The sequence below is a fragment of the Pelodiscus sinensis genome, chromosome 26 (genome assembly GCF_049634645.1).
Source record: "Pelodiscus sinensis isolate JC-2024 chromosome 26, ASM4963464v1, whole genome shotgun sequence".
Lineage (NCBI taxonomy): Eukaryota > Metazoa > Chordata > Testudines > Trionychidae > Pelodiscus > Pelodiscus sinensis.
In genome coordinates, this window is record NC_134736.1 from 4,876,066 (window position 1) to 4,890,562 (window position 14,497).

General features: G+C 49.0%; 1 protein-coding gene across 5 annotated transcripts in view; it reads right to left on the reverse strand.

Annotated features, from left to right (window-relative positions):
* Positions 1–14,497, reverse strand: part of POU2F3 (POU class 2 homeobox 3) — an 80,486-nt gene that overhangs the window by 45,298 nt on the left and 20,691 nt on the right. For 4 of the 5 annotated variants that reach the window (XM_075909800.1, XM_075909801.1, XM_006133637.4 and 1 more), the window contains one exon: positions 398–432. In XM_075909800.1, the coding sequence (XP_075765915.1) occupies positions 398–432 (35 nt within the window). Of the gene's footprint in view, positions 1–397; positions 433–7,092; positions 7,189–14,497 lie in introns of those variants that run through there. The other variant, XM_025189897.2, reaches the window with a different exon arrangement.

Genomic DNA, 14,497 nt, shown 5'->3' on the forward strand with positions numbered 1-14,497 from the left:
CAGGAAAATAATGGTGTTGACCAAGGTACTGCCAGAACCCAAACCACTCTCTCCAGGCCTGTTCCTTAAACTCAGGTGCATCGGCCCTGTGCCCTAGACACGTACGCCCTGGGTGAATGGCAGCTATATCACACACAATAGAACATCAATAGCACCCTGGAACTGAGGCTGCCTTCTCCCCAGCGGAACAAAAATCCCTTTCGTGTGGTTAAAACAAAGAGCATGTGGATTTAAATCAAACTTTAAATCAACAAAGTGTCTATGGGCTAGAAAGGCCAACGGAGAGATGTAGCATCAGGCATCCTGAGCCATGAGGGACAGTTCCTGGGAATCCAAGGAGATCAGCCGATGCACTGACCTGCCTTGCCAAAGGAGAGGAATGTTTGGTAGCTCTTACCTGTCTGTTAAAGTCCAGCCCATTTCGTTCATTTCCTACAACGAGAAGAATAAGAATGAATCTTGGGGAGGCGATAAGGTGGAAACTCCCCCGCCCTCCCCATCAGGCCTTGCTGCGCCCAGACCGGTCCAAACATACACGAAGACCTGCTTTTTCCCCACACATACAATTTAATGCAGGACAAGATACAGTAAGTGTGAGCAACAAAGGCAAGGGGACAGGATGGCAGGACGGAGGCAAGGTGACTATCGTGTGGTTACCAAGGGGGAGATTGCACAACTCGATGGCTCCCGAAGGTACCTAAATCTTTACTGGAATAAATAGAACTAGCTCTCAAGGGGAGCCCCACAGAGGCGGGCCTGGAGAAGGCAGCACCCTTAAAGGTTACCGAGGGAAGGTGTTCCTCTAGCTATCAGACAGCTAGAAGCAAGGGCAGAGAAGCTGTGGGAGAAGCGGGCACACAGGTGATGAGGGTGATGAGACCACTCACCTGTGATTCTTGGGAAGATTTGTGGTGCTGAATAATTATGGGAAATCTGAGGGACTGGAAGGGGGTTGTATTAAAAAGGCGACTGATTCAAAGGCCACTAGGCAAATGCAAGGGGAATCAGACAAGATCCAATCCGAAGACACAGCATAAACCCTCAAGCGTTTCCCTTGGATGCCGGAACCCACATCATCTCCTCAACCCTGAATTCCCGAGTTCACTGGAAGTTGGAATCCAAACCTGGACCTGAATTTTCAGCCACCCTCTGCAACGGCTTGAGCCAAACTTCCCAGATCAGGACCCCAAACTTTAGAGGGTTCAGTGCCTGGATCCTAATTTTCCAGTAAAGGCTCCTTTCTAAGCCATAGCTGCTGCCCTTCTCAGATTCACACCTTCTCCTGCTCATCTCCCCGCAAACGCAGACAGCTGCATCATGGCCCTCCCCTTTCTGTTGTGCTCCCTCAAGGACTTTACAAGCTCTCGGACTCAGTTATTTTACTGTAACAGACACTAGCTGGGAAGTGCTTAGGTTTTCCAAAACATCTGGGCTGGGATTTTCAAAAGGAGACTAGGGGGATTCGGCACCCACTGGAAAGTCAGAGGCATTGGGTGTCTAATGCCTTGTGGCTCCTTTGAAGAAAAGTTTGAGGTTAGGCAAAGAAACTTTCCTTCTATTGATTTGAGCCAATAACATAAGAACACAAGGCCGTACTGGGTCAGACCAAAGGTCCATCTAGCCCAGTAGCCTGTCTGCCGACAGTGGCCAGCACCAGGTGTCTCAGAGAGGGTGGACCAAAGACAATGATCAAGCGATTTGTCTCCCGCCATCCCTCTCCAGCCTCTGACAAACAGAGGCCAAGGACACCGTTTTATCCCCTGACTAATAGCCTTTTATGGACCTAACCTCCATGAAATTATCTAGCTGCTCTTTAAACTCTATTATAGTCCTAGCCTTCACAGCCTCCTCTGGCAAGGAGTTCCACAGGTTGACTACACGCTGTGTGAAGAAGAACTTTCTTTTATTAGTTTTAAACTTGCTACCCATTCATTTCATTTGGTGTCCTCTAGTTCTTCTATTTAGGGTACTATTAAATAACTTGTCTTTATCTGCCTTCTCCACACCACTCATGATTTTATAGACCTCTATCCTATCCCCCCTCAGTCTCCTCTTTTCTAAACTGAAAAGTCCCAGTCTCTTTAACCTCTCCTCATATGGGACCCGTTCCAAACCCCTAATCATTTTAGTTGCCCTTTTCTGAACCCTTTCCAAGGCCAAAATGATTTCCCAAGGTCTAATACTAAAAACCCACGTGTCTGTCTGGTTCCTGTCTACACAGGCTTGCACGATTGTCATCGCTTCGGAACATGATGCGCCTACAGTAAAGGAGTCTTGTTTGAAATCTAGGTTTGCCCAGCACCAGCCAACTGGAAAGAAAGCTTGCGGAGTCAGATTCCCTACGGCTGCAAAGCATGGCTACTCCGGGACCTTCCGAGGATCTCCCCTGGTTTCTCTCAGCTCAGCTCTTGGTGTTCTGCCAGATTCAGAAGGAACCTAACCCTCCCAAGCCTGAAACTCTGCTCCAGTGCTGGAACCCATCATTCCTAGACACAGTCTAAACCTGCCAGAGGGAGTCCACTCCACTTTAATCATGGAGGTGTGGGGCACTCAGGGAAAGCGCCGGTACTGAAACGAGGGAACGTCATGCTTTGAGATGGTCTTCTCCCACCCTAAGCCTGCTCCCCCCAGTTCCCTCTTTGAGGTGTGCTCGGGTGGAAGGAATAAGCATGGTGAGCTACTAATAACACATCAGGCGGCGCTCCAACCCCTCCCCCTGGTTCATCTGGCAACCAGCAAGTTTGCGGCTGCTTTGCATAGAGCTGGCACCAGCTCTGATGCGAGTTAGCCTGGGGCGGTTTCTCTAGGGATGGGATGGGAGAGCAGCAGCAGGATTCCGGCCGGATTTTTTGCCTGGAGTGTTTGGTTTACCCCCGAAAAGGCCAACACACATGGTCAGCTCACAAGCAGAGCAGCCCCGTTCGGGTCCCTGGCGTCACCTTCCCCACCAGTGCAGCCCCCATGCAGGTACCCTCTGTCACCGTCACAACCCATGCAAAAATAAGCAGAGTAGGAATGACCGAACAGATCATGCTGGGAGGATAGGGAGTGGTACTGCAGAAGGAAGTCGAATAGGGTCTTAAAGGGATCAGCCTGTACCATAGAATCTCTAGGGATAGAAATTCCATGTCTGAGTAATAAGAATGTCGCAGCAGGAACCGACCATCTGACCAAGATTAGAGGGGTGGCCGTGTTAGTCTGAATCAGCAAAAGCGACGCAGAATCCAGTGGCACCTTATAGACTAACAGATTTATTGGAGCATAAGCTTTTGTGGGCAAAGACTCATGCATCTGACGAAGTGGGTCTTTGCCCACGAAAGCTTATGCTCCAATAAATCCGTTAGTCTATAAGGGGTCACAGGACTCCTCGTCGCTGACCAAGATTGTGACTGTGATTGTGAAATGCTTAGAGAGACGAGAGAGGTCACAAAGACAGAAAACCCTGTCTACACAGGCTTGCACAATTGTCATCGCTTCGGAACATGATGCGCCTACAGTAAAGGAGTCAATATGGGGGATTTCAACCACCCCCATATTTCTACGACTGAGCATGCCACTGCGGGATGTGCTACAGAGATAACATTTCTAGACATCAGTAATGGCTCCTTCTTGGACCCACAAGGAGAGAGAGAATTCTTGATTTAGTCCCAAGTGGCCCACAGGTGAATATAACTGAACGACTCGGTAATATTGACCATGATGTATAAATTTAATGTGCCTGGGGTGGGGGACGTGAAGATACCAAAGAAATCCACCACAGCAGTCTTGAATTTTTTAAAAAGGGAGCTACACAAAAATGAGGAGGCTAGAAACATGGACATTAAAAGGAACAGTCACAAGAATGAAATGCCTGCAAACTGCATGGAAACTTTTTAAAAACACCATAATACAGGCTCAAACTATATAGGGCTAAACAATCATTTTCATTAAAAAAGTAAGAGGATGAAAATGCCACCCCTGGCTAAACAACAGAGTAAAAGAAGCAGTTATAGATAAGAAGGCATCCTTTAAAAATTGGAAGTCAAAGCCTACCAAAGAAAATAGAAAAGACTCTAACTTCTGGCCAAGTGTAAAAACATAATCAGCGAGCCCAAACAAGAATGTGAAGAGCAACTAGCACAAAGCACAAAAATAACATCCCTGCCCATCGTGGATAATAGCCAGTGCCACCAGCACAGCTCACGTATGGATCATGTATGGATCACCAGTGTAACCATTATAAACCAGTAGAACTCCCCCAGTAAGAATTTTTAGCACGAGCTCTAGAGTCTGACTTGCTTTAAGCATCACCCGGACAGATACCATTGGGCCTGGAAGGGCAAGTTTCCATTACACCACCCCATATCATTGGGGTTCAGCCCTGACCCAGGGAAGATACCCACCAAAGGGCAAGAGGGAAGCTCCATTTTCATGGCCCTTTTCATCCTTGTTTTCTGTTGAAATGGCCAGCAAAAGGGGCTAGTTAGTACTCATTGCGGTGGGCGATTTATTGCATGGCCCAAGACTCACCAAATCAGTTCATGTAGGCCACTGAAAAGCTCTCAGGAGGAGGAGGATGCTTTTGAATCCCCATCTTCTTCCACCAACTGCCATTGGTAAGCAGACAAGAATAACTTCTCCAACAAGAAACTATGGACCAACAGTGGCACAGGGAACCACAATGATGTGACAGTCACCAAATTCAGCTACTGACAACTGGTGATAGGCCAGCTTTAGCCGCAGGAAGTGGAGGATGTGGCATTGGGTTTAGAAGACAGCCCATAATGCAGAAGGCATATACTGCTTGCTTAGTATTAGCACCAGAACAGTTATCATATAATTCTATTTGCGGTGCTTAGTCCTGCCGTGAGGGCAGGGGACTGGACGGGATAACCTCTCGAGGTCCCTTCCAGTTTAGTGTTCTATGAAACACGAGCTGGCCAACAATACCTTGATGGCAGAATACTGCTCCCCCAGCACAAGGCCTCGTACTGCTTGAATGTTGCCAAAACTGTGTTTTGAAACATTAAGATGCGCTGGAGACTAGCCCTGTGAATTAGGGGTACGTAGGTGCGAAAGGAGGGGCCCCCGACCTGGGAACGGTGTAGATTGGATGCAGATCAGAGAGCATTGTCAGCACTAGGTTCAAATTCCATGACACCAAAATGGGAGAAATCTGGCAAGATCAAAAGATTCCCACCACCTTGGGGCCACAATAACATCCTGCCACATTTGAACTGGAATGGGGTTGTGATGAATGGGAGGGGTAATATCCTTTGGTGCATATTCCACCCATTCAGTTACCTACAGTCTTTTCACAGTGGTTAACTCTAGAGACTGAGTCCTAATTGTCTTGCCTGTCAGAGTTCAAACCATAGAGACCCCCCAGGAATGGTAGGGAAGCAGGAAGCGAGTTGGCAGGAAGATAGGAGAGCCAATGGAAACAGAGTGGCTAATCCCAGACACAATGCTATTCACCCACTATCCCAGGCTTCCCGCGGGTGGCTGGGTTGCGTCCCGTTGCATTGGATCATGCCATGTGAGGCAGAGGGCCTGCTGAGGGAAATTCTGAGACTGTTTCCCTATTAAAACATAAGGTCAGTTGCTGCTGACTCCGTGGGTCAGTCCGTCTTTCCTCCCTTTCCCCTTTCACAGTGAAGTAGGCGGGCAAGGTCTACGATATGGCTCACAGGCAGAGACGTTTCATTGGCAGAATGTCTCTGTTCCTCTTTGCAAATGGAGAAGTAGAGGTGGCAGCCAGCTCTCATGGCAACAGGGAGAAAAGAGATCAAGAGTGTTTTTGGCAAGACAATACAAGCTTCTGACACACGAATCGGTCTGACAACATCTTCTTCTGAGACCATGCGCTTTTCATCCACAGGGGGCATCCATGTGTCAAGGAAGCAGCCTACTAGAGGTGTAGACAGAATAAACTCCCCCCAAACCTAAATTAACTCACCCTCCTTTTGAGTCAGCTGTACAGAATGGAGGGGGATTTGGCCACCAGGAAAATTTGGATCTGGACTGCACACTGATGCAAAATTAAAACTGTATAAGGAGAGGCTGGGGAATTTATAGGGGGAAGTGATTTTCCATTGCTGCTCTGGAGAATTACATTCTGTGCAGCTGAACAATAAAGAGGAACCATGTCAGGTAAGGAATAATGCTAGACAGACATTAAGTGTGCTAGCTGCAATTATTTATACAGTAAAATGCCATTACAGCATCATACAGATGCAGTAGAAAGAAAATTAGGCAATGGTATGATTTATAAATTGGAAAAAATTGTTAGGAAATTGGCTTGCTCACATTAATTGACTGTCTATTGATGAGATTGTCATGTCGACTCACAGAATATTCAATGCTCACTCAGCAGTGGGGAAGGAAAAAAGTCCAGCAGCAATCATTAGAGCTATAAATGGCATTAGAGCCAGATGACAGAAAGGAGCAAAACCTCTTAGCTGCATTGAAAAGGACTTGTAGAGTGCATCTACACTGCACCTGTAGCTTGAAATAAGCTATGCAATTTGAGGTACGCAAATTGCGTAGCTTATTTCGAGTCAATGTTGAAATAGCATATTTTGAAATGTGGCGCTGTCTACACAGCACTTACACCAAAATAAATTGCTATTCTGAAACATCCCGAGAAATGAGGTTTACGGGGTCATCAGAATAGCGAGTTGGTTATATTTTGAAATAAGTGGTGCACTCAAAAGATGCGGAATACCTCCGGTATCCGAAATAGTGCTGCAGTATAAATGTAATGTTTTATAAGCATCAAGTTAAAAGTAACGGAAAAAATAATGGGCTACTATTTACAGTTACAAATACATTTGATGATCAAAATGAAAAGAATTATAAAAGTCTAGTAGACTCCTGGGTATTTACACTGTTTTTGCATCTCACTCTACTTGAACAATTCACAGAGTTTATGATCAGATGTGACCCACACTTGCATAGAAACAGGCCGCAGATTCTATCTTCTGATTGCACCAAGACCATCATACTTGTGGCTGAATTAACACCACCATCTAGCTGACATACAGTATGGTCCACCATGGATCTCAAAGCACTTTAGACAGGAGGAGCAGAGCAGTATTACCCCAACTTTACCAATAGAGAAACTGAGGCACCAGGTGGTGTCAGGACTTGCTCAAGATCAGAGCAGTCCTATGGCAGCCCATCGTCTCCCCCAGAGCATTGCTCTAAGCCAAGGCAACCGAGTATCGAGATGACAGTCACAGTTGGTGCAGGAGCTAACTGTCACTCCCTGCCGTTCCGTTTTCTGTTCTCATGCCTTAGAACAAAGAGACTATGTTTGAATGGCTTATGCATAAGGGAATGGTTGTTTAAACAAACGTGCACAAAAACATCTCTGTACATATTCAATTTTTGTAAAAAGTTCATTTATTCATAACCTACATCTGGGGCCAAATTTGACCCAACCACTCCTTGAACATACATTATAAATTCATTGGGGGGAAAGAAAAGGCCTATTATTATGCTATTGCACAGTGTCTGACACAGTGGGCCATCTGGAGCTTGAGGTCTCTGGATGCTAGTAGAATACAATAAGTAACCGTTCTAATAAAGGGTTGGAAATTGGCTGCCACACAATACTGCTCTATCAGACATAAGAGCTTCACAGGGGTAGCGGAGTTAGTTTGTAACAGGAAAAACTTAAAAAACAACTAATAGTCTAGTAGCACCTTAAAGACTAACAAAACACACCAGTCAGGGTTGTTATTAGGTGGACTGTGGTAATGCTTAGGATTCCCCATTACTCCAACCCATCTGATGAAGTGGGTTTTATCCACGAAAGCTCATAGTTCTATATATTTTAGTCAGTCTCTAAGGGTACGTCTAAACTACATGGCTCCGTCGACGGAGCCATGTAGATTTGGTTTTTTGGCAAAGGGAAATGAAGTCGCGATTTAAATAATCGCGGCTTCATTTAAATTTACATGGCTGCTGCGCTGAGCTGACAAACAGCTGATCAGCTGTTTGTCGGTTCAGCACACTAGTCTGGACGCTCCCCAGTTGAAATGAAAGCCTTTTATCAACATCCGCGGTAAACCTCATCCTATCAGGCATAACGGGGATGTCGATAAAGGGCTTTCAGGTCGGCGCGGGAGCGCCCAGACTAGCATGCTATTTGTCAGCTCAGCGCGGAAGCCATGTAAATTGAAATGAAGCCGCGATTATTTAAATCGCGACTTCATTTCCCTTTGCCTACAACCCTCATCTACATGGCTCCATCGATGGAGCCATGTAGTTTAGACACAGCCTAAGGTGACACAGGACTACCTGTTGTTTTTAAAGTTACAGACTAATATGACGACCCCTCTTACCTGCAGTTACTTCACTTAACAGAGAAGATTCTCTCCTTCTGTGCTCAGCGGCGGAGTCTGATCCTTAATGGCTAGCAGAGAGCATCCTCCGTGTAAAGAAAAGTCAACTGGCATCAAGCGGCCTACACCTAGCTCCTACACCAACTGTCCCATATGCATCATGGCGGCATGCTGGGAACTGGATGGCATTCACCAGTGCTACACATATGGCCCACAAGGGTGTGTCTACACAGCAAAGTTATTTCGGAATAATGGCCGTTATTCCAAAAAACCTATGCGAACGTCTACCCAGTCGTTCCATTATTTCAAAATAATTTTGAAATAATGGATGGCTTATTCCGTCCGACTTTTGTAAACCTTATTCCACCTTTTGTAAACGCCTCTTCCAAAATAGCTATTTCGAACTAAGGCACGTGTAGACGCTCCCCTTCTGCTATTTGGAAAATATCTCCTCACCACGGCCATTCTACGTTATTCCTTCTGGGGCTCTAAATCGAGTTAGCACGTCTATATTAGGGACTCATTTTGAGGGTTCCCCGCAGTGTAGACGTGCTATTTTGAAATAAGCGATTTCAGAATAACTATTTCGGAAGAGCTTATTCCGAAATAACTGTAGACGTAGCCCTAGAGACCATACGCAGTTGGTGTAAGTAAGAGTAGCAGCTAAAGCTGCTCTAATTTATGATCGGGGCTGAGCTAGACCAAATGTGCCAGGGAAAGCAGGGAGGCATAAGTTGGAGGCCCCTGCCACGTCCAGGCCTTCTCAGTGCAAGAGGTAGCCTGGCTCCCAGTTTCTAGAGCCAGCGCGATGAGTTTAACATGTTGGTGCGCAGAGCAGCTAGCTCACAAAAATGACACCGAGTGCCTCTCTTGCTGTGTGGAACAGGGATGCCTTGCTGATGAATAACCTTATTGGCTGGAGTGGTCTGTCTTGTAGCATGCCTCTAAAACATCCTCCTCCTTCATGGGACCAGTTGACAGAGTGCAGGGAGATGCACCCAGGAGTGAGGCCACAGGGCAGCAAGGAGCCGGAGAGACAGATGCTTCCCTCCCACGTTATGCAGGCTGCAAAGGCAGGAGAGGGAGTTGCCTAGGACAGGGCAGCCAGGAAGACAGGAGGGCAAAGGGGTGAGCAGATGGTAGGCAGGGGAGAAGATGAGGTGAAATAACAGGGAGGAAGCTAAATGAGGGGCAGCATGAGACGTGAGACACCGGACAGAGGTAGGCAGAACATTCAGTAAGACCTTGCAGCCTCTACCTCATACTCACAAAGCCATGCCGGGCCTACATCCCTGGTTGCCATCTTGGAATCCCCCCCCCCCCAGCTTCGATGTAAGAAACATGTTAGGGGTGAGGGCGGCCCCTGGGATTCTCAAGAAAGTTGGGCAGGGCTTCCGGAGTCAATTCACAAATGACCCAACAGACAAACCTGGAGTCAGGCTGGTCTACCTGGGCAAGAGGCTAGCGCGGTGCATTTGAACTGAGCAATGCAACTGGAGCAATACCCCTCCTCCCCCACACACCCCGCGCCTCGGCCCGGCGCTGAGATGCTTCCCAGGGCCCCGTTTTGGTGGCGCTGAAACCGTGGCGGTCGAAAACCCATTTCAGTTACACCCGAGCCACTCTCCTCTCTAGACAAACGCCTCAGCAAATGCCTGTGGCCACAATCCTTCCCTGCTAGATAGGCGCACAGTCTCCCCATGAGGAGAGGAGGGAGACGGGGTGAGGGGGTACACGCCGGATCCAGAAGGGATCTGGGGTTGGACTGGTTCCTATGGGCAGCATTTTGCTTGTGGAGACAGAGGTGTCTGGAAGAAGACAGAGGCCAGCGGGCCTGCCTTCCAAAACCTCCCTGCTTTCCATAGAGCTCCAAACAGGGTGCCCTCACCCCTCCGATAATGTCCTGATTAGAATAAAAGCCGCCTTTGTTCCCCCTCCCTGCTTTGGTCCTCTCCCCTCCTTAGCATGTAAAGCCCCCTAATCACCTTCATTTGAATTTCAAATAACCCCCCTCCCGAGCCTCTCCCCACACCCCAACTGCCTCCAAGCTGGGCATATGGAAATTTCTCCTGCCTTCGACCCAGCTGCACTATGGAAATCAGCAGCCGTATGCAAATCCCAAACAGGCCCCAGCGCCATAGCAACCAGCTGCTTCCAGGCTGCCTTCGTTTTATCTGGGCCCCGCCCTGGGGCTGCTCCATGCGCTGTGGGGGAGAGGCAGGAAAGCTCAGGGGGGTGCTGGTGGGAATTGTTAGGTGGGTGAGCAAAGGTCTGGAATGAGTCCAGCTGGGGTTCCCCTGCCCTGCTGCACCCTGCCCTGCCTGCCCATTTCAACCCTGCCCCAGTGGGGAGATGCTGGGTTAGTGCCCCCGGCCTTGTGAGCCACGGAGGCAGACAATTAGCACCCCAGGTGTAGTGGGATGTTGCACTCTGCCCGGCTGTGCACTGAGAACCCACCAACTCATTTCACATCAAACCCTGTCCTGCCACCTGGGAGTAACGCTATGAGAAGACGGTTCCCGTGGCCTGCATTCGACCCCTGTCCTAGAGGTGAAAAGCCCCCATCCCCACCCAAGGAGTCTGGAGCCAATTACCATTCAATTAACCCTTATTGGAAATAGCTCCCCGCAATGGCCAGGCCCCCATTATGCTACGTGCCACACAAATATGAAGGGGATGTCTGCACTGGTTTTGTAGAGATGTACCTTCCCTGCCTTCGGCTGAGCCAGCTGGATAAAAACAACAGAGTAGCCACAGTCGCATGGCTAGCAAGACAGGGCAGTGCCTGACCACGTTCCTGAGGTCAGGGGTCAGGAGTGTGGGAAGCTGGCAGACGATATACTGCTATTTTAATGCACTAGTTTGAGCAAAGCTAATGTGCGTACATTTTCCTGAGCTGGCAATTCCACCTCCAGCCCCAGGACAGGCGTAGCCATAGGGAGAGACAGTCCCCAGTCCAGAGAGCTTACGCTCTAACTAGACAAAAGAAGGGAGAAAGGCGGGGGTTTTTTGCACCCATTTTACAGAAGGGGAAATTGAGTCACAGAGATCATCTGACTTGCCCAAGGACACACAGAAAGTCTTTGGCAGAGCTGAAGACTGACCTAAGCTCCCCTGTTCTCTTTGACAGACCCTCTAGCCGCTAAGCAACCAGCAGAGTTGGTCGAGATTAGCGCATCAAGTCCAAAAGCAACGAGTGCAGACACTAGAGAGGGGGAGAGCTTTTGCTTGCAAAGTTTTTGCCTGGTGCAATGGCTTTGGTGGCCGAGGCTTCCTCCCATCTCAGGAACTGCCTCCAGTCTTCTGCTAGTGACGTTTGGGTGAGAGTCACCCTTGCGGCCGACTGACTGGGGACCACGGACGTGAAGCTCTCTAGCTGCGGTGGCGACAACTCACATCCTCTGCCGATGGGCACAGAGGAAGACCTGTAACCCACCCTGGGAAGGGGGAGGATGCTGGTAGGAGGCCAGGATAGGATCCAAGAGGGAAAAGAGAGGTTCGCAAATCAAGGGAAACAGGCTTGAAGTGCAGCTGCAATCAACTAGCCTTTGATGGGAGCTGGGGTGCTCAATTGGACGGACCTTTGCTTGGGCTCTTGGAAGCGTCTGGTGAGAAACCCAAGACACACAGGTTAAGCGTCTCAGCATGCGGCCTAAGTCAAGTCCTCAGAGTGAACCAGGGAAGCTAGGACTCCTGCCTTCCAGGCCGGTGATCCAGCAGGCAGCGGCTGAGTCGCTGCATTTCACAAACCTGGGTGATTGTTTTTAGGGCTTTTCCCTCCCCTGGAATCCAGTCTCAGCCCAGCTGCACAAACCCATCCTGAGAGCTATGGCCTGTCCAGGAGGGCTGTACAGGGCCTGAGGCCTGGCCACACAGATTGGCGTTGTGTTGCCCTAGGATGCCCACACGTTATGCGCGCCCTGGTCTCCTGCGAGGCTGTACAGCTCCTCACTTGCCCACAGCAGGGTGGGGATGGAAGATGTTCCCAGTGCCTGCAGCCATTCTGTTGCTGACAGTTGCGTTTGAAGTGTTTCCCTGTTGCGCTTCTGTTTAAACCTTGGCTTCCCACCCTCACCCCAAGTGAGCGGCAGTGAAATCTAACTAGCAGCTCTGCTTGGTGCGACTGGAGGTTCTGATCAGAGCAGATAACACAGCCCAGGCCAAACTGGGGAGAGGCACACCTAGTCTTTTCATTGCACCGGGTACGGAGAGTTTAGGCAGCCCTTGGATTCGGCAGCTCTCTGCTTGCTGGCGTGGAGAGCAGGAGTGAAGTCAACCCCCATGTTTGCTGGCATGGCTTGTGTCAATTCTCCCTGTATGAACTGGGCTCAGAAAAGGGACAGGCAAGAAAAGGAGGAACCGAGAGAGCAACACTTTCATAATTCCTATGGCTGGAGTGCAGCTGGCACCGACAGCTGCCTCTCCCCAAATACTGGTGAGATCCAGCACCTCAGCACGGCTCCCAGCGAGGATCTCCTGGTGCGAGGTGCAGGCACGGCCAGCGGGAGAGACACGCCGAGAACACACCATGCGTCGCCGCGCAAACAGGAAGGGGACTTTCAAATTTCGAGAAGAGCGCACGGGCGGGTCTTGGTCACCTCAGCGGAGTCCCAACGCAGGACTAGCAAGGCCAGAACAGGGCATTGTGGGAAGGGTGCCAGAGGCCAGTCCGGATGCAGTACTACACCACGGTGTCCACACCGGTACCCCTGTGCACTATCTAGAGCACAGCAAGAGCTACATGTCTCGCGGAGGTGCTTAACCTGGAGCGCACAAAGCGCCTTGCCAGGGTGAACACCGCGAAAGTTACAAAACTGAGGGTTGATTTACTGCGCAGCAACTTGCCAGTGGGGACGTGGCCTTAGACGCTCCATTCTTTCATGCCTCCTTCTTCCTCCCAGGGTACATCTACACTGCAACACTATTTCAAAACAACGAGCGCTATTCCGTAATCACTTAGTCCGCGTCGACACAGCTGGCAGTTATTTTGAAATAATGTCGAAATACGGTCAAGCTGGAGGACTTCTTACTCCGGCTCCTGTAACCCTCATTGTACGAGGAGTGAGGGGAGTCGGAGTGCTCTATTTCGAAAGAAGTGCTGTGTAGACGGGCCCAATTTCGAAATAAGCTACACAATTGACGTAGCTCAATTTGCGTCACTTATTTTGAGGTAAGCCACCCAGAGACACCATCTCTCAGGCCAGACCAACAGATCCAGCACAGCAGAGGGGTCTATCGCCATGACTAACCCCCATATTTTCGTTTTCAGTTATCTATCCTTCCCTTCCCCCCTGCTCATTTCAGGATTACGATGAGTGCCTTACAGAGAAACACACGGGAAGACCTCAGCCCAGCTGGACAAGGCTGTATACATTCATTCCAGTAGAGGAGAACAGGGCTCCAGTAGGTGCTAGACATACACACAGTAAGAGGCAGGGCCAGCCCCGATGAATTGACCATATACCACAGCCTTCATTACCACAGGGCACACCACTGGATTCGGAGGGATCACTCCTGGAAGCTGGGAGTAGGCAGCATCCAGAAGAAAGGCAGACACTACATTAATGTAGATGTTTCACGTGGAAGGATGGTCCAGTGTTTAGGGCGTGAGCCTTGGTCTTGGGAGACTCAGGCTTAATTCTTGGCTCCATCACAGATGGCTTGAGTGAGCTCAGGTAGGTCCCCAGGGGTACATTGACACTGCAGCTAGAGGTGTAAGTTATAGCTCAAGGAGATGTACACACACTGCCTTTAGCTGAGTGAGCACGCTCCCGGTAGGTCTACACTGCTCGCTGCTGTAAGGTGTTGAGCACTAAGGGGAGCTGAAGATGCACCCGAGCGGCTGAATGTAACACTAAGTTGGTTGACATTTCTATCGATTTTTTTGTCTTTTAGGATGTAGGGAGCAGGAAAGGACTCTTTTCTAAAACAAAACAGTCTCATCCCCAACTGTTGACATTGTCACAACGGCTCCTCTTGGGTCAAACCTGTCATGCCTTTTCACTAACTCAAACTTCAAAGCTTTGTATAAATAGCACCAGTTTCTGGAGACAAAAATGTACTAACTTCTTTGGGGGGAAACAGAACATTTTTTAAAAAAAATTTCCCCTTTTTCAAAGAGAGTCCATTAGACACACTTTGAAATGAAAACTAATTAATAAGTTAAT